We start from the raw sequence: 23,876 nt of genomic DNA on the forward strand, positions 1-23,876 counted from the left end.
GAGTGGCTGGACAACTGCTCCAGAGCTTGGTTCCTTGGGATGCTGGGCAAGTTCCAAGTAATTAAGTGGATTGGGTCCTGCTCTCTGGGCCTGGAGCTTGGGCACCCTTGCAGAGAGCGCCTCAGAGCCCCAGGGCTGGCGCAGCAACTCAGAGGACGTGGGTGCCCTGCCCTGGTGTCCACTGCGTCCAGGGAGCTTGCAAGGGATGAGGCGCTTCATGGTCACACGTTCTTACCTACAGAGTTAATTACTGTCTTTGGAAATCTGCATTTGCCACTGATCACAACTTTCATGGTGCTGGGGTCGCCATGGCAACTAAAAGCATATCTGAAAATAAAATGTCACTTTTTAAAAAATTTCTACTGTAATGACACAGGAAACTTGTTCCTCCTGTTTAACTTATGAGATGATGAAAGGAGACAGAAATTGCACACGTGTGTGCAGCATGTGTGGGGAGCAGGGCGCCCAGGGCGTGTGGGTGCGAGTCACTGCGTGGGGAAGCACAGCAGACGCGGCTGGGCCAGAGGGAACAGAGTGGGAACAGAGTGTGCAGCTGTGTGCAGCTGTGTGGGTGTGGCAGGGGGAGCCCCTGTGTGTGCAGTCGAGGGGGGGCTGAGCTCAGCCTGTGTCACCTGGAGGCTGCAGTTGTCCAGGGTGGGTCTTAAGTAGTGCTGTGGTGTGTGTGTGTCTGTGTGTGTACAGTCATGCATACATTGTTTGGAAAGACTGTGGCTTTGAGAAGCTTTCCATCTATAGGTGTCCCTGAGGTCTCACCCTCTGATGTTCTGGCCCAGTCATAGGGGATCTATCCTTTCTTATCAGGTTGGCCCAATCTCTCCCACATTCCTTAAGGAACCGGATACTTTAAAGGTCAGACCACAGTAGTGTTCCCAGAGCCCCTGGGCCCTGGGGCTTTCTGATCAAGGTGAAATTTCAAAGGACTCAGCCAGTGTTTGTTACTTTTCATGAACCCGAGAAGGGACCCATGTTACACACAGGGCTTTGGGCTGCACCTGTCTCAATGATGTGGAGAGGGCTGATATCCATGGGTGTGGTGTACACAGGTTTACGAGACTAAATTAACACCACAGTGTCTGCACACAGTCTTCAAGTCTTCAGCTTCAGCTTTTAAGTGTCATCTATTCCCCTGTGTCTGGTTTCTTCAGGAACCACATCCCAGCATGGACACACACACTTGTCAGAATCCAGAGGCTGGAAGGAGCACAGGAGGATGCTTTTCAGGAAGCAACATTTGGACCTCAGCAGGAAGCAACATTTAAGCTTGGGAAGTGGAAACTTGCCTTCCCATGGCTGGGAGAGGCCAATGTGGCCCACGCTGTGTAGACCTCCCCATGTCCATGGTGACCTGGGCTCCTTTGGTATCATCTATATTCTCTGTTACACTCTCTGAACTTCATGTTCCTGGAGATTTTTTTATTATCATCATTATTATTTTTAACTTCAGTATAGAACCCAAGAGAACTAATATTGCTTTCAATATAATAATACTACGTCCAATATCTATGGAGTGCTTGGGCATCTGAATTACTCTCTGCCTAGAGTTTTTCCTCAGGGAAGTATTGGGCAGGAGGGGACAGCCTGGGGACAAGCATGAGGACACACAGGCACAGATGAGGGTCCCATCCGAAGGACAGGCCCAGGTCAAGGACGGTTTTTCAGGGGAGGCGATGGCTGAGCTGGGTCACAAGACACACCCGGAAGTCAGCAGCTGCCTGGGACCTGGGTGCCCAGTGGGCATGGTCTGCAGGGAGCTGGTAACGGGCTGCTGTTCTTGGATGACCCTTGCATCACCTGAGGAAGTTAGGACGATGGGGCCCCGGCTTGATTACATTTTTAAAAATGTGTTTGATACATGATGAATACACATTGCTTCCTGATCCTCTGACCACCCTGCCATCTCCCCTCTCTCCCGTCCCCCTCCATCCTCGATTTCCTTCTTATATCATCACAGTCCACCTCCCTGTTTTCTACCCTCTTTACCTTGCTCTTTAAATTATTTCTATAGTGTTATGATTTCAAGGTGCATCCATTTTCCTATAAATGATTCAATTATTTTCATTCATGGCAGAGTAATATTCCATTGTGTATAGATACCACATTTTCTTTATCCGTTCATCGGTTGATAAGCATGTAAGCTGCTTCTGAGAGTTAGCTGTTATGAATTATGCTTCTATAAACATGGATAGGCATGGATCACTGCGATATGATGACTGTAACTCTTTCTGGAAGATTCTCTGAAGGATATAGCTTGGTCGAATGGAATTCCTGCTTTGTGAAGAATCTCCACATTGACTTCCACAGTTTACGCACCCACCAGCCCTGCAGAAGGGTTTCTGTTTCCCCACATCCTCTCAGGATCTGCTGTGCCTTGGGTTTGCCCTGGGGTTTTGGGTGTGAGTCACGAGCTCAGGGGCCGTGGCATGGTTTTCCCCATCGGTAGCTATTTCCGGCTCTGTCTCTCGCTCTGTGTCTGCGGCTCCCTTGATGTCAGTGGCAAGAAACAAATTCTGCTGGCACAGTGCTGGGCTTCCTTAAGCTGGCAGCTGCTCTAGCTCTCTCCTGTTGCCGCCACTCCAGCACAGCCCGAGGGGCAGTGAGTGGAAAAGAACCTGTGAAGATGGGGCTGGTCTGCTGTGTGACAGCCTCCGGTGACGCTGAGGCCTTATTAATAACTAAACATCTGTCACAACTGTAATTCTGCTGGAGCCTCTGCCTGTGTCCTGTGTAAACATGGACAGGCGGCTGTGAATTATTCAGGGGTGGCTTTGAGCAAACCCTCCCCCAGCACGGTCGCTAGTAAGTTTCTGTGCCCTCCTTGCAGAGTCTGAGTCTTCGCTGATGTCCCTCTGATGTGCTCCCCAATCTCTCTGAGAACATCGCCCTGGACCCCCGATGCGGCTGCCTGAGCAACCCGGAGAGGGGAAGCCCGAGAATGAGAAAAAGGGGAGCGGAAGAGCCCCCGAAGGGGGAGAGGAGCCGCCAAGAAGCCAGGCCCCCGACTTTCCCACCTGGCAAGTCTTCTTCCCCCAAACCCCAGGACCTAGATTGTTTTGCGGCCCTCAGGTAGGGGGTGGTGCGGGGTCTGGGAGTCTTGTCACCCAGTGTCCAGGGCAGAAAGGAGAATTTGTGGAAGTGACATGGAGGAGGGGGCCCAGAGGACAAGGGGTCCCAGGGGAGGAAGTGTCCCGCAGGGCGTGGAGATTTGATCCAACTGTGGCCTGACTGGTTTCCATGCATATCTATGAGTGAGCCTGGGCAAGGAGATGTGTTTGCAAACTGACTAGGAGAAACCAATCGCTGGGGAGGGAGCTGCTTGTTAGAAATAATGACAGGCATAATTTACAGAGTACAGTGTGCAGCCAGAGGGAGCGGGAGCATCATCATCCTCACCGTCATCCCATGAGGGAGCCGTTGTTGTCCCCATTTTTCTAGGAGAAAACTAAGACAAACATGGGGCATTTGTCCCAGACTACACAGAAGCAAACCCAAGATTCTTACCCAAGTCTCTGAGTTTGACATTTACATTATCAAACCATTGGGCTACCCCGCCTCCCCCCATGAATTGGGGAAGGGGTTGGCTCAGGGTGAGCTGTTTGGAGGTTACCGAGCCACGGGCTTTCACTGGGTTTTTGATTTTGCTCTCCCTTTCCCTCTGCCCCCGGGGAGACATCCGTGGCTGTAAACACTCGAGGAATTCCCACTGGAGGTGGTTTTGTGTAGAAGGAGTTATTGATCTGTGTGATGCTGGCATGAAAAAATTGATTGTGGTGAGTCACATAAATGGGTCTGTTCTGGAATCATCTCCCTCAGGCTGTTGGCAATGGGGCTTCTCACCCTGACTGTCATCTGACTCTCACAGTGAGGACAGTGAGTCTAGGGTTGGGTTTATGGAAGGAGAAAAAGGAAGTGGAAATATTTCTGGTGACTGCGGCTCCCAATTTTTATCAGCACCTCCCAGGAGTGGGTGGCTGGGCTTCAGGGCTCAGGTGCAGCATGCTGTGAAACTTTATCCAGAACCTTCTTCAGGACAACTCATTGATCGGGAAATCACGGGTAGCACTGGCCAGGCCTTTCGCTAAGGGAACACTCACCTGCAGGGAAAATCTTTCTCAAGAACTCTGGGGAAAGTCCTGGAAAATGGCAAGGAAAGTTCTGGAAGAGGGCAACGTGAATCTGGAAGTGAAGAAACTTAGGGTGAGCTCAGAACTTGATACCACTCAAGAAGGTTGGCCAGGGGTCAGAGGACCTTCTGGGAGAGGTTCCTACACCTCATCTTTTCCAGGCGCGGAGCCCCAGTGGGGGCACCTCCAGTCCAACGGTGGAATTCTAGCTGGTCTTTCCCCAACCTGAGGAGGATGATGGCATGCTGGGTCCCTCCACTGGGCAAGGGCTCATGCTGGGGGAAGGAGGGAAGGACTGAGAAACGTTTCCACATGTCCTGTGGGGGCCGTTGCAAAGACCAATGTGGCTAGCAACAGAGAAAAAAGGTACAGAAGGACAGTGTCTATGTCAGTATGAAGATATCACACAGCAAACAGACAAATAAGTCTCTGATGGAATCAGAAAGCTACACCCACATTGAAAACATCGCCCCATTTGTTCCTATTAGAAATCCTTTGATCATAATAAATTAGGCAGTTTTTTACCCATCTCTGAGGGACAGCAATAGCCCAACAAATCAGCTTCTCTCAAGCAACCAGCTACTCCTTTGGAAGTGAGCGTTAAGTTTTTGGATCCCAGAGCTGAAGGTCTCTAGGCCTCCTGGCTTGTTTCCATCCTGCAGTCCCACACTCTGGGAGGCCTTTCCACAGCACCAGTTATCAGGGACCCCTGCAGTGAGTCCTCATCTCCTTCCTGGAGGGGGTAAAACAGACAAACAAACAAACAAACAAACAAGTCAGAAATAAAAGACACACAAATTGCAAAACACAGGGCTCTGGGACAGCAATGTTCTCTGGGAACAAAGTCCCAGAGTCCCCAGCTGGTCACTATTTTATTCTCTGGCCTCCATTTTAGTGCAGGAGAGAGGATGATGCTTCCCTTGGAACAGCCCAGAAGTAGTGGCTGAACGGGCAGGTTTTGCATCATAAAGGAAACAAGCTCAGATTCATCCCCACTCCTGGGCACTAGTTCTCCTTGTGTGGTCCTCAGCAGATTTCCTAGGAGTGCCACCACCTCCTGGACCAAGAGGAAGAGGGATTTCTGCATTCCAAAACTGGCCACAAGGCGGGGCAGGGGGGCCTCTGACAGATTCTATGGCAACTTATAATTTGTGGTCCCCAACGATACAATACACCACACACACACACACACACACACACACACACACACACACACACAGAATGAGTTAGCACACTTTTAATTATGCCTTTCTCCAGGAGCATAACCACATATCCCGAAGATTTCTTTGGCAGCAGGCAGAAAGAGACAGCCAGGGAGAAGACTAACAAAGGGGGGCTTGGGAGGAAGTTCTATAGTGAAGGTTTCAGCACCAAGAACTTGGACATGAAGGGAACAGGAAACATAGCTTAGTCCCTTTCCGAGACGCAGTGCCCGAGGAGAGGTGCAGTTTGGTTTGTTTTAGAAGATTCAGTCTATGGTCTTCAAGGCAGGCGGGGCAGGGCAGAAGGGTCTGGTGGAGGAGAGCGCCTCACTTCCTGGCAGCCAGGAAGCAGAGAGAGAAGGGAGGAGCCAGGACGGGAGATGTGGCCTTATACACCACACCCCTGGGGCCCGCTCTTCTGTCCAGACCCGGTGTCCTCACAGCAGATTCAGCTCTAAACTCCCCCAAAGCATCCATGATCCAGGCACTTTCCAAAAGCCCATACGAGCCTTCTGGGGAACATTCTAGATGTAAACCCCGCAGCCCACCAGGAGTCTATTCTCACGTTCTCAGCAGCAGGTGTTTACCATTTCCTGCCTCCTGTCCTCCTGCTGTCTGTCTAGGAGCCTCCTTCAGACGTGGTGCGGCCTGGCACTGGGGTTAGCCTACGGAGCACCAGGGGCCTCTCCGAGAGCTGCCACCGCTGACCAACTACAGTGACCTGAGGCCATGCGTGGTGTGGAAAGGGGAGGCAGGATATGAACAGAGAAGAGTCCCCTTGACACGCCCTTGCTCCTTCCCCAGAGCACGTCCCCACCTCCTGGCGCCATTTTGGTTCCACATGACAAAAGCCCAGGTCAGCTTACAAAAGGGACAGGAGAAACATGTTAGAAAACTTCAGTGAGGACGGGAGGAGAATGTCTCAGAGAACCCGGTCCTCAGGAATCACGGGACATTCCGTGATCTAGAGTAGTCTAGAAGGGGGAGGAAAACCCCAGAAAGCTGCCTCCCCGGTTTCTCTGTCCAGATGAAAATAATCACTGTTGAGTTGCTGCCCGTTTGGTAGCCAGTCTCAATTGATGTATGACCTGCCACCAAACGTTGAGAAATCTCTTCCACTGGGAAAATAATTTCATCAGAATTGAGGAATTCAATATTCTCAGCTTTGTTGTGTGCCTCTCAAATGTCTCCATTCCAGGATCCCATTATTTCTGATCAATGCCCTCTCAGGGCTGGGCACCAGGCTTGTGCTGTAATTCAGCCAATCATGTTAGGGGGTTTGGGCTTGGTTTTCAGCAGCATCAGCCTATGGCTAAGGGAGAGAAGGTTTTCCTTCCTTGGACAGCTTTTGCTTGTTTGTGCATGCCTGGAGCTCATGCTTTTCCTTTAGTAATTTGTCCAGAAATGCTAAGAGCAACCAACCAGCATCATGATAGTTCTTATTCTTCCAAAAATGTTCAAAAGTATTGTCATCACTAAAGTGGCGAACTGCATCTCAAAGTGTTGAATTAAGGTAATTAATAGATTCTATGTTGCATACTACTCTAACCAGTTCATATCATACTAATTCTTTTCTTTTTAATAGTTCACATCATGGACTATCAGTACTGACTATGTTATCAGAAAGAGAGACCACGGCAATTTTAGTTCTCATCAAATTAGAGGGGTAATCCAGGAACCAAAAGCCTATTAGAGAAATTCACCCTTTTAATTCAATTTCTCTAAACTACTCTTGGTACTAAAATCTTTGAATAACTCAGCCTTCCTATCCCTGGGACAGAATATCTAACACCTATAATTTAAAAGCTCGAGAGGTTTATTGGACTTATAGTTTCAACTGGTTCAGTCCATGGTGAGCTGGTCCAAGGCAGAAGTGGCATGGCAGAAGAGCCTGGTGGAGGGGAGCTGCTCACGCCATGCAGTCAAGCAGCAAAGAGAAAACAAAAGGAGGAACCGGGCACAATTTGGTTCCTAGAGTGGGCCCTCCAATTTGATGGACCTCATAGTCCCAGGGAGCTGCTTCTTCCAGTCAGGGCCTACTGCCAAACACATGAAGCTTTGGGGAGGGGAATATTTTAGATCTAAACCATAACAGTTGGGAACAAGCATAGTTTCACTTCCAAGTTCACTCAGACATGGCCTCATCGTCGCCCATTCTTGATCAAAACAAGAGTGTCTAAGGAGAGGAGGGTCAAAGTGTATGAACCTGGATGCTCACCACCCTAAATATGTGGGCCGCAGAGGGAGAGAGGCAATGAAGTGGGGATGGGATAAGGTTCTCACAGACTCTCAGGCCAGCAATGCAACTTGTCTTTAGGGCTGCATGAAGCAAGAGTCTCCTATGTTAAAAAAAAAACCCAAAACTCAGACGCTGCCTCTCCCTGGTTTCTCTGTCCATATGAAAGTAATCACTGTTGAGTGGCTGCCCATTTGGTAGCCAGTCGCAATTGATGTATGACCTGCCACTGCAGGTTGGGAAATCTTGTCCTCTGGCAAAATAATTTCATCAGAATTTAGGAATGCAATGTTCCCACTCTTGTCAAATTCCTCCCAAACATCTCCATTCCAACTTATAGAATCCCATTCTTTCTGATCAGTATCTGTTTCAGTTACTTTTTCTTGTTGCTGAGACAAAATACCTAACACTTAAAGTTAGATGAGGGCATTTTGTTTACTTTATAGTTTGTAGAGGTTTCAGTCCATAATCAGCTGGCTCCAAGGCACGGTGGGAGGGCAGAGGGGCATTGCAGAAGAAAAACAGTTCATGGCGGGCAGAAGGTAACGGAACAGTGAAATAGCAAGCAGCAAGTGATAGCTGTGGCCCTCTTTCTGTGTGTTATAGTCTGTCCAGGCTACCCAGCCTTAGGGCAGATAGCACTCCCTGCCAGGGGGGTGGGGCACGCTTAATCCTAGCATCACAGCATCAATCCCAGCTGAACTGCGCGTCCTTAATTCCATTATCACACACCTAGATCATCCACCTCCAAAAAGCACTGATGAGTGCATGAGGCTTTGGGGGCACATGAAGATAAAGCCTTACGGTACTGTTACGGTTGATACATTGTGTATCAATTTGAGCAGTTTAGAAGTTTAACTGAAGACTCAGCAGGGAGCCAGCAACCTTACTTTGCAAATATCCTCATCCCATGCAAAGGAGGGCAAGGAGATTTTGTGAGTGCCTTACCCACCCTGAAGTGGTGGTGGCCTGTGTACAGTATGAGCCAGGAAAAGAGGCTTGTTTTTTCTCCTTTTCTCTCCTTTTGCTCTGGCTGCTGCCTTGAAGTGTTGCCCCAATGCCATGCCACCCTGCCCTGCACCCGGCTGATTATGCACTGAAACCTCCAGAACTGTGAGGTAACTTACTGTAAACCTTTTTTTCCCCAATTTTGGGCATCAGGTGTTTTGTCTAAACAACAATAGAAAAGTAACCAAGACAAGTACCTTTGCGATAACTGCAATATTCTTTGAGGCTGAGCATTAAATTTGCTCCCCTCTCTCTAACTTCTTGAGATATTGGTTTATATTCCATTCTGAAAGGTAGTTGGCGATCCATTCAGTGCTAGTAAATTGTTTTCTATTCAACCTATAAATTAGAGTCTTTTACAAAGATGCTACCATGTAGACCCAAATTAGAATTTGTTCCATTGGAAATTTCCACTGGAAATTTTGTTCCATCTCTGGTGGAACAAAAGCAGCAAGATAGATAAAGCTGGCCAGGTCTCTACACCTCCTAGACAGGGCAGGAACTATAAAAGTAGGACTCGCCCTCCCAACCTCCATCCTTCTAGCTCAGTGTCCTCCTGCTCATCAGCCTGAAGGACTGCAGAACACCCTAGAATGTCTGCTCCTGGGTTTGTTGAGATATGGCCAGACTCTCTTTCCACGTAATCTTGAGGAGACTACTTCAGACGAGGGCCCCTGTCCTTTCTCCTTTCTCTCACCCAAGGAAACAGAGCAACGAAGAGCTGCTGTGTCTAAATTGTCTAGGTGCTGGCTTCTTGCTCTGGGGACCTGAAAGAATGTTCTATCCCTTCTGTTAGATGATGAGATCTGAGTCACTTTGGAGCAGGTCTGGAGTTGACCCTGGGTGGTCAGCAGGGACACAGGCCACCAAGAAGAGTCTCCAGGGAAGAGAGCAAGGCCCAGGTAGCTTCCACAAAGTCCAGCTAAGTAAACAACCCTGCTGGGATCGTGCTGCTGCAGCGTGTCCAGAAGAAACTTTCCCCATACGGGGAGAAGTGGATGCACACTATTGATATATGAGCTTAAAATAAACCACGTTCCAAACAAAGTGTTTTTTAGTATTTTGAAATGAAAAACGTGTAGATAAAGCGAGGATTTAGAATGCATGACTCATTAAATTGCTGACTCTGAAAGGAATGGAAATTCAAAGGGTACTTTTCTCTCCCTCCTTCCCCTCCCACCCCTGTTCCGAATAGCTTATAAAAAGAGCCTCTTCATAAACAGGACCCAGGACCCCCCGTGACTTCAGACCCCACACCCCGAGGGTGAGGGGACTCAGCTGTTAATGCCTGGTTACTAAGTAAGCTTCCCTTGCTAGCAGGGAATCATCAACCAGAGTCGCCTCCTGCAGGTCCACCTCATTTCTCCTCCTGTCCCCAGTAGGAGTCCATGGTCTTCCGTGGCCCATGCTGGCCACTGCTCCTTCTGTCCACAGTGCTTGGCTCTGCTGGACCTCAGCTGTACTGAAGTCATAGTCCTAAAAAAAGACATTGCTTCTTGAGCATTAAACTCGGGGAGCTGCATCTCAGGGAGCAGTGCACGCCACGCAGTGCTTCAGCAGGGTGCCAGCTGCCACTGCTCCCCGTGTGTGCTCAGGCTCAGCCACGGCTCCTAACGGAGGGGTGGGCCTGAACAGTAATGGTCTTCAACTATCCCTTCCTCCCTTCCTTCCTTCCTCCCTTCCTCCCTTCCTTCCTTCCTTCCTTCCTTCCTTCCTTCCTTCCTTCCTTCCTTCCTCCTTCCCTCTCTCTCGTACTCACCCAGAAACAATGCTTCACCAACCATCCAAGCATCCCTCAGTTCAGTCAAGTTGACACCTGAAATTGCCATCACCTGTGTGTGAGGAAAAACCTAAGTGTATATAAAGTTTCAGGCATCTCCTGGGGGAGGTGTCCTAGGACACATCTCCTATCATAAGGGACCACCCTGGGGCCACTTCCTAAATAGTGGTTTCTCACAGCTGCTCCCCATTCCAGGATGTGGGACACTCCAAAGGAAAACCGATGCGGATGCAGAACATGGACAGATGACACTAGATAGTCACAGGCTTCGGCCGGCCCCTTGAATGCCTCAGGGTTACTCAGCAGTTCTAGTGGCCAGGTCACTTCCTCACTGTCCAGCATGACTGCTTCAACATCTCTTACTCTTCTAAGAGTGATGTCACTTCCTCAGAGACCCCAGGCACAAACTCCTCCAATTGCCCGGCCGTTCTTTGCCCTCTTTTTGCATCGGTGTCCATCTTTATTCTGCCCATCCTAGGGGAGGAGGATCCCTCTACCAGGTCAGCCTCTCCCACCACATATGGTGGGTGCCTCTTTCCTGTCAGCCGCTCTTCAGAGATGTCATCCCACCAATCACACCTCTTATATCCTATTTTCCAGCCTCTTTTTATTCTTTCCCTTGCATGTACATTTTCTGATATCTTTTTAAAATAAATTATATCATTTCTTCAAACTTTTGAGCAAACTGTACCTTTCACCCACTGCTCACCTCACCCTCCCATGCTGTGCTCACTGCCCCATCGGATCCTGTTCTCGAGAGAACAAGGCATATTGTCTGGCTCAAGGAACCAGGAGGTAAAAATAGAGCTCTTCAACACAATTTCCTGGGGGAGTTTCTAAAATTATATGTGTGCAAGCTCTGCACACGGACTCAGGTGACTGTCAAGTCGAACTGGAAATCTCTTGGGTCCTTCCTGATGGTGCACCCCGGTCCCAGGAGTCCCTGTGCGGAGGGTCTTTGCTGCATCTTGCCCTCTCTCAGGGTTCGCTGGAGGGATATACGGCTTACTAGGATTGCAGGCTTACAGTGGTCACCCGTGGAATCAGGGGAGGAGTGCAAAGCGGCCGTCCGTGTACTGGGGAGTCAGAGAATCGAGTCAAAAGTCGCAGGCCTGGAACTCACTGGAGCGTGCACTGCAGGTCGGTGTCAGGGGCCTGTGTCACAAGGCTGAAGAGTCTTGGGGTGGAAGCCGTAAGAAACTCAAGATAAATGTGCAAAGGCAATGGCCAAGACTGCGGCTTCTCTTCTTACTCCATCCAGGTTGCAAGCCTACTGGCTGATGACTCCTGCACTCGGGTGGGTCTTTCCTCTGCAGTTTGTGGCCTGCATCTTCATGGGACGCACTCAGGACCATGCTCCCTCGCCCATAGGCATTTCTTAATGTATTCAGATCTATGTATCACAGTTAGCCGCCCCAGGCCTCTTCAGTAAGCATGCGTTGATCATTCTTCTTACAGCAGCCAAATGTTTTCTCCTTTCCTTTTCTTACCAGTTCCAGCCATCCAGTTGGGATTTCAAAAGATCTTAGTTAAAAAACTTATAGTCACTTTTCCTCCTCCTGGGGATTCTCTGACCCAGTCTCTTGGAAATCTTCCTTCCATCCAGGGCCCGTTTTTTCTCTTTGTGGTTCCTCTCATGCAACCTGGCACAAATTAATACAAATAATGAAATCAGAAAATCAATACAAATAAATATTTCTCTAAAAGTGCTTCATGGTCAGTAAAATTTGGATGATGCTGTACAGTGGATCTGCCTCTTGAAGAATATCGATGTGTGTTAAAATCAAAGCAAAAGAAACAACAAAGAAAATGGTTTATCTTTGATGAAATCAGCTTTTTCAAACACAGTTTGAGCCTGGACCACTGAGTGTGTGTGTGTGTGTATGTGTGTGTGTGTGTGTGTGTGTGTGTAAAAGCCTAGGTACTTGTGTTTACTTAGTCTCCTAGAAACACACTCAGGTCTCAGTCCAATAGAAGTAGGTGTCATTAGAATAGGTGACATTTTTGGGGTCCAGTGAGTGCCCACACCTTCATTCATTCAAGTGCCGTTTGTCAGCGTGCCAGGCTTTGTGCTAAATGCTGGGGGCAAAGAGATGAATAACCTCTTTCCTTGTGTGGTTTCTAGGCTCGTGGGGAAAATGGGTTAGTACAGAGAATTTATGGTTTAGAGTAAATATGTACAAGCTCAGGATGTGCCCATGAGCACAGATATGCTTGGGTGTATACACACACACACACACACACACACACACACACACACACGCATGCATGAAAGCTGGTGTGCAAGTCCAGAGCATATCATTCTTTCATTTATGGAACAAGAATACAGCGTGATTACTTAAAATGCGACAGGCCTGCTCTATTATGGTGGTGTCACTTAGTGATGGAGATAGCAGGAGAAAAGCATCGCTAAGCTATTGCATCATTGTGAGATAGCACAGTATACTTCAGGTGACTATGACATCACTGAAAAATGGGGGGGTTGTACTTTTTTTGAGCCAGAGTCTTGCTGTGTAGCTCAGGCTGGCCTCAAACTCATGACAGTCCTCCTGCCTCAGCCTCCTGGGTGCTGGGATTATATACCACATACCACTATGCCTGGCAAAGTAGGGATTTGTTTTAAAGCTCTGTTATAACCATATGGGATCACTGCCATACCCATGGACACCCCCGCAGTGTTCTGTCATGACCAGGACGTTCTGAGGCACAGGACTGCAGTATGTTATAGCAGACCAGCACCGCGCGGTGTTTATTTAAAGCTTAGCTATCTCAGCACACCTAACAGAAGACATTATCTTCTTATTTAGACTGCATCTAACATAGGCGCTAGGACTATCCCGCTACCATATACATTTTAGGCTACAAGAAACTCAGATAGCAAGCTAACCAGTAAAGATGATGTGGAAAAATGCTAAATATGAAAGCTGTGTTGTAATAGCATTTTTTAAAAATTTCACTAAAAGAGGAAAGATTTGGGCCCCCTACTGTGCCCTTGTTATCCCACATTCTGGGAGGATCATGAGTTTGAGTCCAGCCCAGGTGACTTAGTGAGACCCTGTCTTAACTTAAAAAAAGAAAATTAAAAAGCGCTGGGAATGTAGCTCAGTGTGAAGTCCCAGGGGTCAGTTCTCAGTGTGGGAGGGAGAGAGAGAAAGAAAGGGAGAGATAGGAGGAAAAGGGAGAGGGGAGAGGAGAGAGGGGAGGGAGGAGGAGAGAGGGGAGAGGGCAGAGGGGAGAGAGGATTTGGCAATAAAGAATTAGAGTTTTAAAAAGGGTGAATTGCAAATGATACCCCTGAAGTTGCACATATACTTGGAATAAACATGTATGCAATCAAATATGAATTACTTGTAGTTATTAATGAGATTTCATCACACCAAATTTTTCACAAAACAATATATTGCCTGCACTGTTCCCTCTTGTGCTGGGATTTATTTAATCAGGGCCCTATTGAAGTCTGTTTAGATTGTTCCTTTTCCTTCCTTCCTTCCTTCCTTCCTTCCTTCCTTCCTTCCTTCCTTCCTTTCTTTTCTTTCTTTCTTTCCTCTCTGTCACTCTTTCTAGTAACACTGCAATGAGCAACTTTGTAAATTTATCCCTGTGAACTTATGCAAGCGATCTAAAGATAAATGTTTTAGAGGTGAAACATCTGGGTCAAACACGGCACATAAAATTTCCTTTGCTCAGCTCTGCCAAGTTGCTCTCCAGCATCACTGTAGGGATTCACCTGAGGGAGGCCTTTGAGGACGGGGATGCGGGAGCAGAGGGGATGAAGGAAGAAGAGAAGAGAAGCTTGCAGTTGCATAGAACGGAGAAAAGTCTTCCGTGGAAAAAACACTCCACATTCACAGCCCCAGAGTAAACTCTGATCTCCACAGGAAGTGTTACAGCTACAATGTGCTAAAGTTGTGACCATTCTTTCACCATCTTGGAGATTCTCTGATGGACTCTCTGGGGAGTCTTCCTTTGGCCCAGAAGCCATGTATTTCCTACATGATGCCACACAACCACAGCAAGCACCACTGGTAATAGAGTGGTCTTCTAGAGGTGCACCGTGGCCTGTGAACCGGGGGCCGCCGAGCACCTGGCTTCTCCGGGAGTCCTGAGGGGCACCAGGATTCTGCACACCAGTCCTCCTTGACACTTGTATGGGGATCCCTGTATGGGGACATAGGCTGTGTGACCCTGTAGGATAAACAGGTGCGCACTTGTGCAGTGTTCATTCACCCCATGGCAGGTAACTCTAAGACATTGGTACTATTAAAACCAAATTTGATGTGTTATAGTATAGAAAATGGTAGGGTTTTTTTTTTTTTTTTTTTTTTTGTCTTTGTCTTTAGGAGACAGGATCTTGCTCTGCAGTTCAGGCTGGTTTTGAGCTCACTTTGTATCCCAGGCTGGTCTTGAACTTGCAATAATCCTCCTGCCCCAGTCTACTGAGTGCTGGCATCATGGGAGTGCACTACCACATCTGGTCTGAAAATAGTAGTTTTTAAGACAAAAAATGTTGGACTTCAAAGGTAGTTTCTTGCTTACGGGCGATGCTATTTTGAGCTATGATCTCATAATCCTCTATCATCAGTAGCCCTTTAATGGAAAAATTTAGAGTCATTGAGACAGACTGAATCCATCTAACTTACTTGTGGTGTTTGTGGTCAATCTTTTGGGTTCCTGAGGGTTCAGCCCTGGGGCTTTACCCTGGGCTTCCTCTCAGTCCATTTTACTTTGTATTTCGCACCAAAGTCTTGCTAAATCTCTGACTTGTCCAGGCTGGGCTTGAACTTGTGATCCTCCTGCTCAGCCTCCTGCTGGGATCCTCCTGTGTGCCCTCATGCCCGATGGTCCCACATTTCAATTTGGGTATTTTGCTCTTACTGGGGCTGTGGGGAGCTGCGAGTTTGTGGATTTTATTACTTAAATAATCTTTGCTTATAGTTAAAGACTTATGTGTCGAACAGCTCTGTACCTTGCTCCGAGCCATTCCACTCACTACAGAGTCCAAAGAGCACTGGCCAGATGCAAATGGCCCCTTCGTGCTGTCCCATCTCCTCCTCCTCCCCCAGCCTCTCCCACAGGAGCACGGTCCAGTGTGGCACCCATGAACTACACTGCCGTGACAGGAGATCTTCCTCTTGGACCTCTCCTCTTGTTACCATCACTGGTAGTAAACTGCTCCACACTCGGTGCTCAGGGAGTCTCTGGGCCAGGTGACCAGTGCCTGCACCACCGTGTCTGCCTGGTGCCTCCCTTAGGAAGATCCAAGTGGCCGCGTGTTGGGATTATTCCCTCATGTGCCTGTGTCATGCCTGGGGTGGGATGGCTGAAGGGTGGGCTCAGCTGAGAGCTCTGCGTCAGCCTTCTCCATGGGCCCCGAGCTTCCGCCAGCTTAGTTCTGAGAAGAGCAGACAGGAGCCTTCCAAGAGCTGGGAGCTGCTTGGCTTTTGTGAGCATCGTTTCTGCCATGACCTAGGAGCCAGAGCAGTGCACCTCCTCTCGTATTCAGAAGGTGGACCTGGCACCTCAGTGGGACACACCCCCACACTTCTCATCCAACATCCTAGAGTTTTTCAGCTGCTCCTGGCAGTGGGCTTCTCTTGGGACTTCCTGCTGGTTGCCATGGAAGAGTTGGGAAGTCAAGCCAAGGGGACTTCCCAGTGATTTAAGAATCCCGTGGATACCTCTAAAGAGTACGGTGCTCAAGGAGTGCTTGCCTCTGTGCGTTCCCAGCCCAGCCAAGCGTGGTACCCCCTCAACCCTCTGCAGCCTCATGTTGCGCTCCTCCCTGGGGCTCTGGGCCACCGTCTCCTCTCTGTGCTCTGTGCAGCAGCCACCGATCGCCTGCCTCTGGGGTGGGTTGGGAGGCAGAGGAGGAGGAGGGTGCAGCTTCCTGTGCTCAATCTGCGCTCAGTTCTCTGCAACAGCATTAATGCCCAGCCGATGTCTATAAATCTCATATTTTACCAATCTTGAGAATACAGTAATGAAAATTTCAATGTAGGGAAAAATTGCAATATACAAAGAAATACTTTTACAGTAAGAAAAGAAGTATCTTAAGGGCTCTATGTATGCATGGATGCCTTTAGCAAGTCTGGGGAGGCCTATGAATTGTGTTCTTAAGTGCATGAACTAGAACACTTAAGGTAGCAACAAAAGAAATCAATTCTATTTCACTACAGCACCAAACTAATAAACAAAACAAATGTGTGATGTAATAATACATGTGCTTCTTCTTTGATGCATTGGGTAATAAGATCTAGCAGAGGGCATGATGAACACTGTAAACTTGAAGTACTGTCGTGGTCGGTGTAAACAACGTTTTGAAATGATTGCAACAGCCGAAGCATGATAGGAAAATAGTGGCAGAGTCGCAGGTACCGTGAGTGCCACCGTGCCTTGCAGTTTGCATTCACCATTGGGGGAAATGCTAGATTTAGACTTTAGTGGAAATAAGCGTATATTCTCCTCTGCCCATATTTACGCATCTATTGAGTGTCATCAGGCCCCCTTCATTACACTCCACTGCCTTGGGAATTCCTTCCTTCTGGCTCACTTCTCAGAGCCAGAGCTCCCTTCTTAGGGCTTCTAGGGAGATGTCCGTCTCTTTTTAGGAAGGCTTAGGGATTTTTAAAAATCCTGGTCCCTAATAATTTTCCTCTTGAATTGGTGTCTGATTGCAGCTTGAGTCCAAGTGAAGAGACTTCTTGTCCCAAGCAGGACCACAGTCATTTAATTTGTTTGAGACTAAGCTTAAAGGCCAAATTTTGTGGCCAAAGAAAAGTTGCAAAATTCAAGGCTAACAGGGAAAGCTCAACATCTTGAGTTCTTTTTACAGCGTTAAGGAAGATGCCTGTGACCCCCTCTAAGGTTTAATTTTGAGGCTGGAGCTAGGAAGAAGGTAGATGTAATACGATAGACTCCACGTCTCTCTTTGAAAGTCTGGAGGGGAGAAACACAAAATGAGAAAGAGGTAGGAGAGCTGGGGGGAGTTCTTGTTCCCAGCTCACTGGCTTTAGGTCCCCAGGGGCTAGCACAAGGACAAGGCCAGTACGGTGCCTTTAGCAGCTCCCTAAACGGGGCTCCTGTTCAGCACAGGGTCTCCCAGTCTAGTTCAGCATGTGACAAGTGAAACAAGGTGGCTCCCCCAAGCCTTACTCAGTTGCTGAGTGAAGGAAAGGGTCATCTGCTGTGAGAACGCCAAGCTGCCCCCAGCACAGCGGATGGGTGCAGACCACGGAACCAGGCCTGGACAGAGAGGAAGGCAGAGCCCCAGGGATATCAACAACAGAGAGCTGAGAAGGAGCCAAAGGCAGAGGCCAGTGCTCCTAAAAGCATTCCACAGCCTCAAGGGCTGCTGTTTACCAGTTTCCCGAGTCAGGACTGGAGGCCAGCAGGACGCCTGTGGCCAGGTGACAAGCCAGGTTACCTTGGAGACCATCAGCTATCTGTGGGCATGTTCCTGGGATCAGCAGGAGGGATGTATAAGCCACATCACTCACCCTCTGCAGGTTTTATCTTTCAGGGAAAGGCCCCAGATGGCATTAATAGGAAATTGAAATTTTAAAAAAGTAAACTACTTTTTAAGGATAGTTTAGGATTTGCAGAAAAACCATGAAGATAATACAAAGAACTGTCATCTTCCCAGCACTCGGTGCCCTCCTGTGTAACTCTGGCACTATACTTAAGTGCTCATGAATTATAGTTAGTGAACCAAGTCGACACATTATTATTAATTAGGGTTCATACTTTATTCAAATTTAGATTTTTACTTAATGTTCTTTTTCTGTCCTAGGATCTTTTCCAGGATGACAGTACATTTAGTTGTCACATCTCCTTAGACTCCTTGGCTGTGACAGCGTCTCTAATTTTCTTATTTCTGATGCCAGCTTTGAAGCATATTGGATAGATATATTGCAGAATGCTTCTCAACTGGGATTTGTTTGTTTTCTCATGATCATAGGCTGGGGCTATGGTTTTTGGGGACTGTAATGTTATAATTTTCCTTTTTTTCATACTGTATTCTTTGGAAAGGAGTCATTAGACACAGAATACACTTAATAATGGGAATTATGGCAGAAGCATTTGGGCCCAACCTGGATGACTGAATGATGTAGGAGATCCTGTCTCAAACTAAAGAATAAAAAGGGCTGGGGATACAGCTTACCCGCAGTAAAGCTCCGGGTTCACTCCCTGCTACTAAAAAAGAAAAGAATGAGTTGTATTTTACTTCCACGCAGGCCAAGAATCTACAGACGTTATTTGGTAGGGGATACTTGTGTTTCCTTTCTTCCTCTCCTCTGTTTCGTTCCTATCTTTCTCTTCCTTCCTTCCTTTCTCCCTCTTCCTTTTCTTTCTTCCTATCTTCTTGCCTCCGTATTTCTCTCTCTGTTATTTTCTTTCTTCCATCATGTATTTACGTGAGCGTGGACTCGCGGATATTTATTTTATACTTTGGGCTAGGTTACAACATGACTTTACTTATTTTCTTGCTCCATTCCTTGCATCCTTGGCCCTGAGCACTGTTGGCCCTTATGTTTTGAACCTTTTCTTATTTCCTGACAGTATGAGACACTCCAGGCTCACCTTACATATTTCTTGCCTTGGTTTCTTCTAGTGGAGAATGGTGTCAGGAAAAACTGAGATATGGGTGTGCTGTTGCTACCGGGCTATTGTTACTTCTAGGTCCTCCCAGCAGACCGAGGAAGGCAGTACATGCATGTGGAGTAGCCCGTGTGTATATGCCAATCTATGCATATTTATTTATGTAGCTACCCATATCCACGTTGAGCTAAACGTGGGTTTACACTAATGTTTCCATGTTCTATATATTGTCTACAGGGCTGTTCTAGATGCTCCCTTTTGCTAATCTGCTAATCCCCATTTTAACACTGAACAATCTGGCTCCACCATTCACCATCCTCTCACTTAATTGTTTAAGTCTGATGTACATTTGTAACACAATCAGAATTGTTTTGTCATACCCTCGTGGGAGACAGCTCCATCAGTTAAAACGCTTGTGTATAGCTCTTTGGCCTTTAGTTTTGCAGATTCCCTTTATTTCCAAAACTGCGGAGGTCAGCACTTTCCCTACCCTCTTCAGTGAAGTGGTTTCAGACATTTGCAATCTAGATTCACTTGTCACATTTTGCTTCTTATCCTGGAACTCATTTGACTTTCTAAATATTTTTTTTAAATTTGCATACATTAAGGTTCACTCTGTGTGCTGAAGTTCAATTGTTTTTGACGAATGCATATCGTCAGGTATGTGTAGTTACAGTGCTGTACAGAATATTTCACTGCCCTAAGAAAGACCCCATTGCATCATCATCCACTCAACCTTTTCTCCTTATCCCTGAATTCCTTGATTTTGTATCTCCATAATTTTGCCTTTTCCACAGAATGCTATAATCGGAACGACACAGTATGTAGCCTGTCGATGTCCGCTCCCGGCCGGCAGGAAGGACACACGACATAGTCTGGTAGTGGACAACCTTTTCTTTTTATTCTTCTTTCTCCGTACAGCCTGCCCTGGGTTCTCCCAGCTGAAGCCTCCTTTGGTCCGCTCTCCGCGGCTCCTCTTGTGCTTCAGTCTGCCCCGAAGCCTCTATCGGTCCGCTCTCCGCAGCTCCTTCTGGGCTTCTACTTCCGGGCTTCTACCTGGCTTCTACTTCCTCCCAGGGGTGGCACCAGTATATATACGGGTACAGTGTCCAATCATGTTAAAGTAAGCAAGGCAAGCTGATTGGCTAACATCATCAGTTGCTAGGCAGACTATATTGTTGAGCGGGTTGTTTACGCGGTAAGCAGGAAACTAGCATATTCGATGGGAGGGGTAATCTACCTCAGGCCTCACTCTTTACTACAGGCCTCACGTCCGCCAAGTGAGGCGACCGGGCTCGGGGCTGCGGCTCCCAACATCTCCCCCTTTTTTATTTTTTATGAATGTGCGCATCGTAGCCCTTCCTGGACTGGGTGCAGAGGCTTATGCCCTATGCGTAGGCCCACCGTAGGTCCTTGGCTTAGACCCTGGTCGGCCGTCCCATGGTCTGCCAAGGCCCTGAGGCCCTCGTCCTTTTTCTAGGGCCAGGCACAAACTGGACGGAACCTGGATGCACACAAGCTTGCACTCATTTCCTCTCCGTAAAGAAATCCCCTCGGAGAGAAATTTAGACCTGGGCAGCATCTAACAGTCCAGCGGCTTACGTGCAGGATGGGGTAGGGCCTGGCTTAGGTCGAGTCGTGCTGGGGAGGCACGCTCTTACCCGTCATTGACTCATCTACCCTGCTGTGTATTGTCACCTTATGGAGGAGAATGAAGGATGCCCGCCATATCTAGACTCGGTCGTGGGCCAATCGAGCAAGCCATGCATATGCCTGAGGATCTTTTTGTCCATTTCGGGCTACCGCTATTTCTATTCATCTTGTTGGTTGGTCTGTGATGGATCTCCAGTAGGGCAGGTCTGATCTTTAGTCGAGGGCTTTGTTGTCCGTGTCAGTCTCTCCGGTATCCACAGTGGTTCTCGTCCCGGTTCCTGTGGGAAAACACAAACCGCGCCTCGGTTCCAGCTGACCACTGGATCCGGGCCCATCCATTGTCCTGTCAGGACATCTTTCCACTTCACCCACCCTTTATGGTTGGGGGAAGGGTTGCAGTGCTCCACAGCTGGGGAGCGATTATCATTATTTAAATTTAAAAAATTGTGTGTGAATAGTGCCATGGATAATCGTGCCTTTGGGGCCAGGCCTTGGCCTACTCCCCCTTTTTGTTTTTGTAAAATTTCTTTGAGGCTTCTATGAGCCCTCTCAATGATTCCTTGACCTTGGGGATTGTATGGGATACCATGTTTTAATTGAACCTCCATCATTTTGCAGAACTCATTGAAAGCTTTGCCTATATAGGCTGGTCCATTATCAGTTTTTAATATTTTTGGTTTGCCCCATGCGGCCCAAGCCGCCAGGCAATGATTGATCACATTAGACACTTTTTCACCTGTTTCTGCTGTTGCAAATATGACGCGAGAACAGGTGTCTGTGGAAACATGAACATATTTAAGAGTCCCAAACTCCTGTATATGTGTGATGTCCATCTGCCAAACATCACCAGGGATCAAACCTCGAGGGTTTACTCCCCCTTTTTGTTTTTTATTTTTTATTTTTTATTTTTATCTTTTTCGTTTTTTTTTTTTTTTTTTTTTTTTTTTTTTTTTTTTTTTTTATTGGTACCAGGGATCGAACTAACAACTGCACACTTGCAAGGCAGGCGCTTAAGCCGCTGAGCTAAATCCCCAGCCCCTTTTTCCTCGACCGGCGTTTTTCTCAGCCTGCTCGGCAGAGTAGCCGCCCATGAAAATACCGTCTGCCCAGCGGCGCGACGTCATAAGACTGCGGTCGCGACAGAGTGAAACGGGGCGTCACTTCCTGTGCCGGCTGAGGGAAGGGAGGGTTTCCTGTGGCGGCCTCTCGGCGGGGAGCCGCTTTTAGAAAAGAGCTCCAGGGCGGAGCGGATGGCTCTCTATCTCCTCCCCGCCAGAGAGCGCCGGGGAACCGAGTCTGACCATCAGCGCGCCGACCCTCTCCCACAAGCATTCTCTTGTTCCACCCCCGGTCTCCCCGATTGGCGTTTCTCTCAGCCTGCTCTGCAGAGGACTCTGCATACCAGGCTCGCCAATCCAGGTAACTGCCCGAGGGCAGACACGCCCCCGCCAGCTGAATCCAGTCCGCGGGGGTGAGGGGCCCAGAAGACAGATTCTCCAGCATGGCAATGGTGTAAGGCGCAGTCGGCCCAAAAGTTGTAACTGCATTTTTAAGTTCTCTAATCTGCTTTATCTCAAAAGGCTCCCGTACATTGCGTCCCTGGCCTATAGCCACTTGTACAGGAAATATCTCGTAGGGGTCACTATCCATCCCAGGTGGTGGATGTACCTCATGAAACAAGCGTCTCCCCTGCCAAAGCCACCTGTGAAAATACCGATCCGCCGGCGGCGGAGCATAAAACAACGGCCGTGATTGGGCGGAAAATGGGGGCCCGTGCATCACTTCCTGTTCTGGCGAAGAGGAAGGGAGCTCCCGGGCGGCCGCCCCGCGGCGAGGGATCGCCTCCGGAAACGGCCCCCAAGGTGGGGCGGAAGGCTTCGCCTCCCTCTCGCGCCGGGGCGCACTCAGGAGCTCTCTACTCCTCCGCAGACCAGGTTGAGCAGAGCGCAATTCGCGGGGCAACGCTGGAAAAGAACCCTGCGACTCCTTATTGAGCGACTTAGGCTCCTGACAGCTGGTCTCTTTGGCCTCCTTGCCATTCAACTTTCCCTCGTCCTCGGAGTCAGACGACTCCGAGGCTAGAGCCCCGTCCTCCTCCTTAGCATCCTTGTTCCCCTTGACAGACCCCTCTCGGGAGCTCCCTGACTGGGCCTGCTCAGATACCCTGCATACTTTTGTAAGCTCTTGAGAGCTTTCTCCACAACCACCCTCGCTCTTAGTGCCGCTACCTAGCATGTTTCCCATTTTTTAATATGTTACTCACCGCGTGAGGCCCAAAAATCCGCCACTTACGCGTGAGCCTGAGGGGAGTCTAAAAGCCCTGTAGGTGCGCGCCACCCAGAGCCCAGGCTTATCCCCAACTCACCTGTCTCGCAGCTCTGTACTGGAGCGTTGTCCACTTCCACGTCGCGGGGGTGATCAGTCCCCGGGCGGGCCTCCAAATGTCGATGTCCGCTCCCGGCCGGCAGGAAGGACACACGACATAGTCTGGTAGTGGACAACCTTTTCTTTTTATTCTTCTTTCTCCGTACAGCCTGCCCTGGGTTCTCCCAGCTGAAGCCTCCTTTGGTCCGCTCTCCGCGGCTCCTCTTGTGCTTCAGTCTGCCCCGAAGCCTCTATCGGTCCGCTCTCCGCAGCTCCTTCTGGGCTTCTACTTCCGGGCTTCTACCTGGCTTCTACTTCCTCCCAGGGGTGGCACCAGTATATATACGGGTACAGTGTCCAATCATGTTAAAGTAAGCAAGGCAAGCTGATTGGCTAACATCATCAGTTGCTAGGCAGACTATATTGTTGAGCGGGTTGTTTACGCGGTAAGCAGGAAACTAGCATATTCGATGGGAGGGGTAATCTACCTCAGGCCTCACTCTTTACTACAGGCCTCACGTCCGCCAAGTGAGGCGACCGGGCTCGGGGCTGCGGCTCCCAACAGTAGCCGTGTCAGACTGGCTTGTTGTACTTACAAATGTATATTTGGGAATTGTCTGTGTTTTTTATGTCTTGCCTTTGTGATGTCTCATTTCTTTTTATCACTGAATTATCTTCCGTGTTCTAGAAGCGTCATGGCCTGTTTATTTTCCACTTACTGAAGGATATCTTGCTTGCTTTCAGCTTTTGGAGATTATAAATATATAAAACTGCTACGAACATTTGCATGCAGATTTGTGTGGACACACATTTTCACATTAGTTGGGCGAGTATCCAGGAGCTTGGCTGCTAGATCATCTAAGACAATGTTTAGCTTTGCAAGAGGCCATTTC

At 48.5% G+C, this 23,876-nt stretch overlaps 1 protein-coding gene and 1 long non-coding RNA gene across 6 annotated transcripts in view; one reads left to right on the forward strand and one right to left on the reverse strand.

The window, feature by feature from the left end:
- The window catches only part of Caln1 (calneuron 1), a 530,573-nt gene that overhangs the window by 40,086 nt on the left and 466,611 nt on the right, over positions 1-23,876 (forward strand). For 2 of the 5 annotated variants that reach the window (XM_063234472.1, XM_063234473.1), the window contains exon 2: positions 2,843-3,032. The exons of 1 other annotated variant lie outside the window; for it this stretch is intronic. In XM_063234472.1, coding sequence (XP_063090542.1) covers positions 2,914-3,032 — 119 coding nt within the window. In that variant the 5' untranslated portion in view covers positions 2,843-2,913. Of the gene's footprint in view, positions 1-2,842; positions 3,085-23,876 lie in introns of all 5 variants that reach the window. 2 more of the 5 variants (XM_063234470.1, XM_063234471.1) reach the window with 1 other exon arrangement.
- On the reverse strand, positions 19,846-23,547 carry LOC134472554 (uncharacterized). The gene is made up of 2 exons (XR_010042429.1): positions 22,985-23,547; positions 19,846-20,897 (listed from the first exon to the last, which is right to left on the reverse strand). It is a non-coding gene; the product is annotated as an uncharacterized LOC134472554 (long non-coding RNA).

Source organism: Cavia porcellus, unplaced genomic scaffold, assembly GCF_034190915.1.
Source record: "Cavia porcellus strain 051 isolate PalLab524CR breed Dunkin Hartley unplaced genomic scaffold, mCavPor4.1 scaffold_23, whole genome shotgun sequence".
In the NCBI taxonomy this organism is placed as follows: Eukaryota; Metazoa; Chordata; class Mammalia; order Rodentia; family Caviidae; genus Cavia; species Cavia porcellus.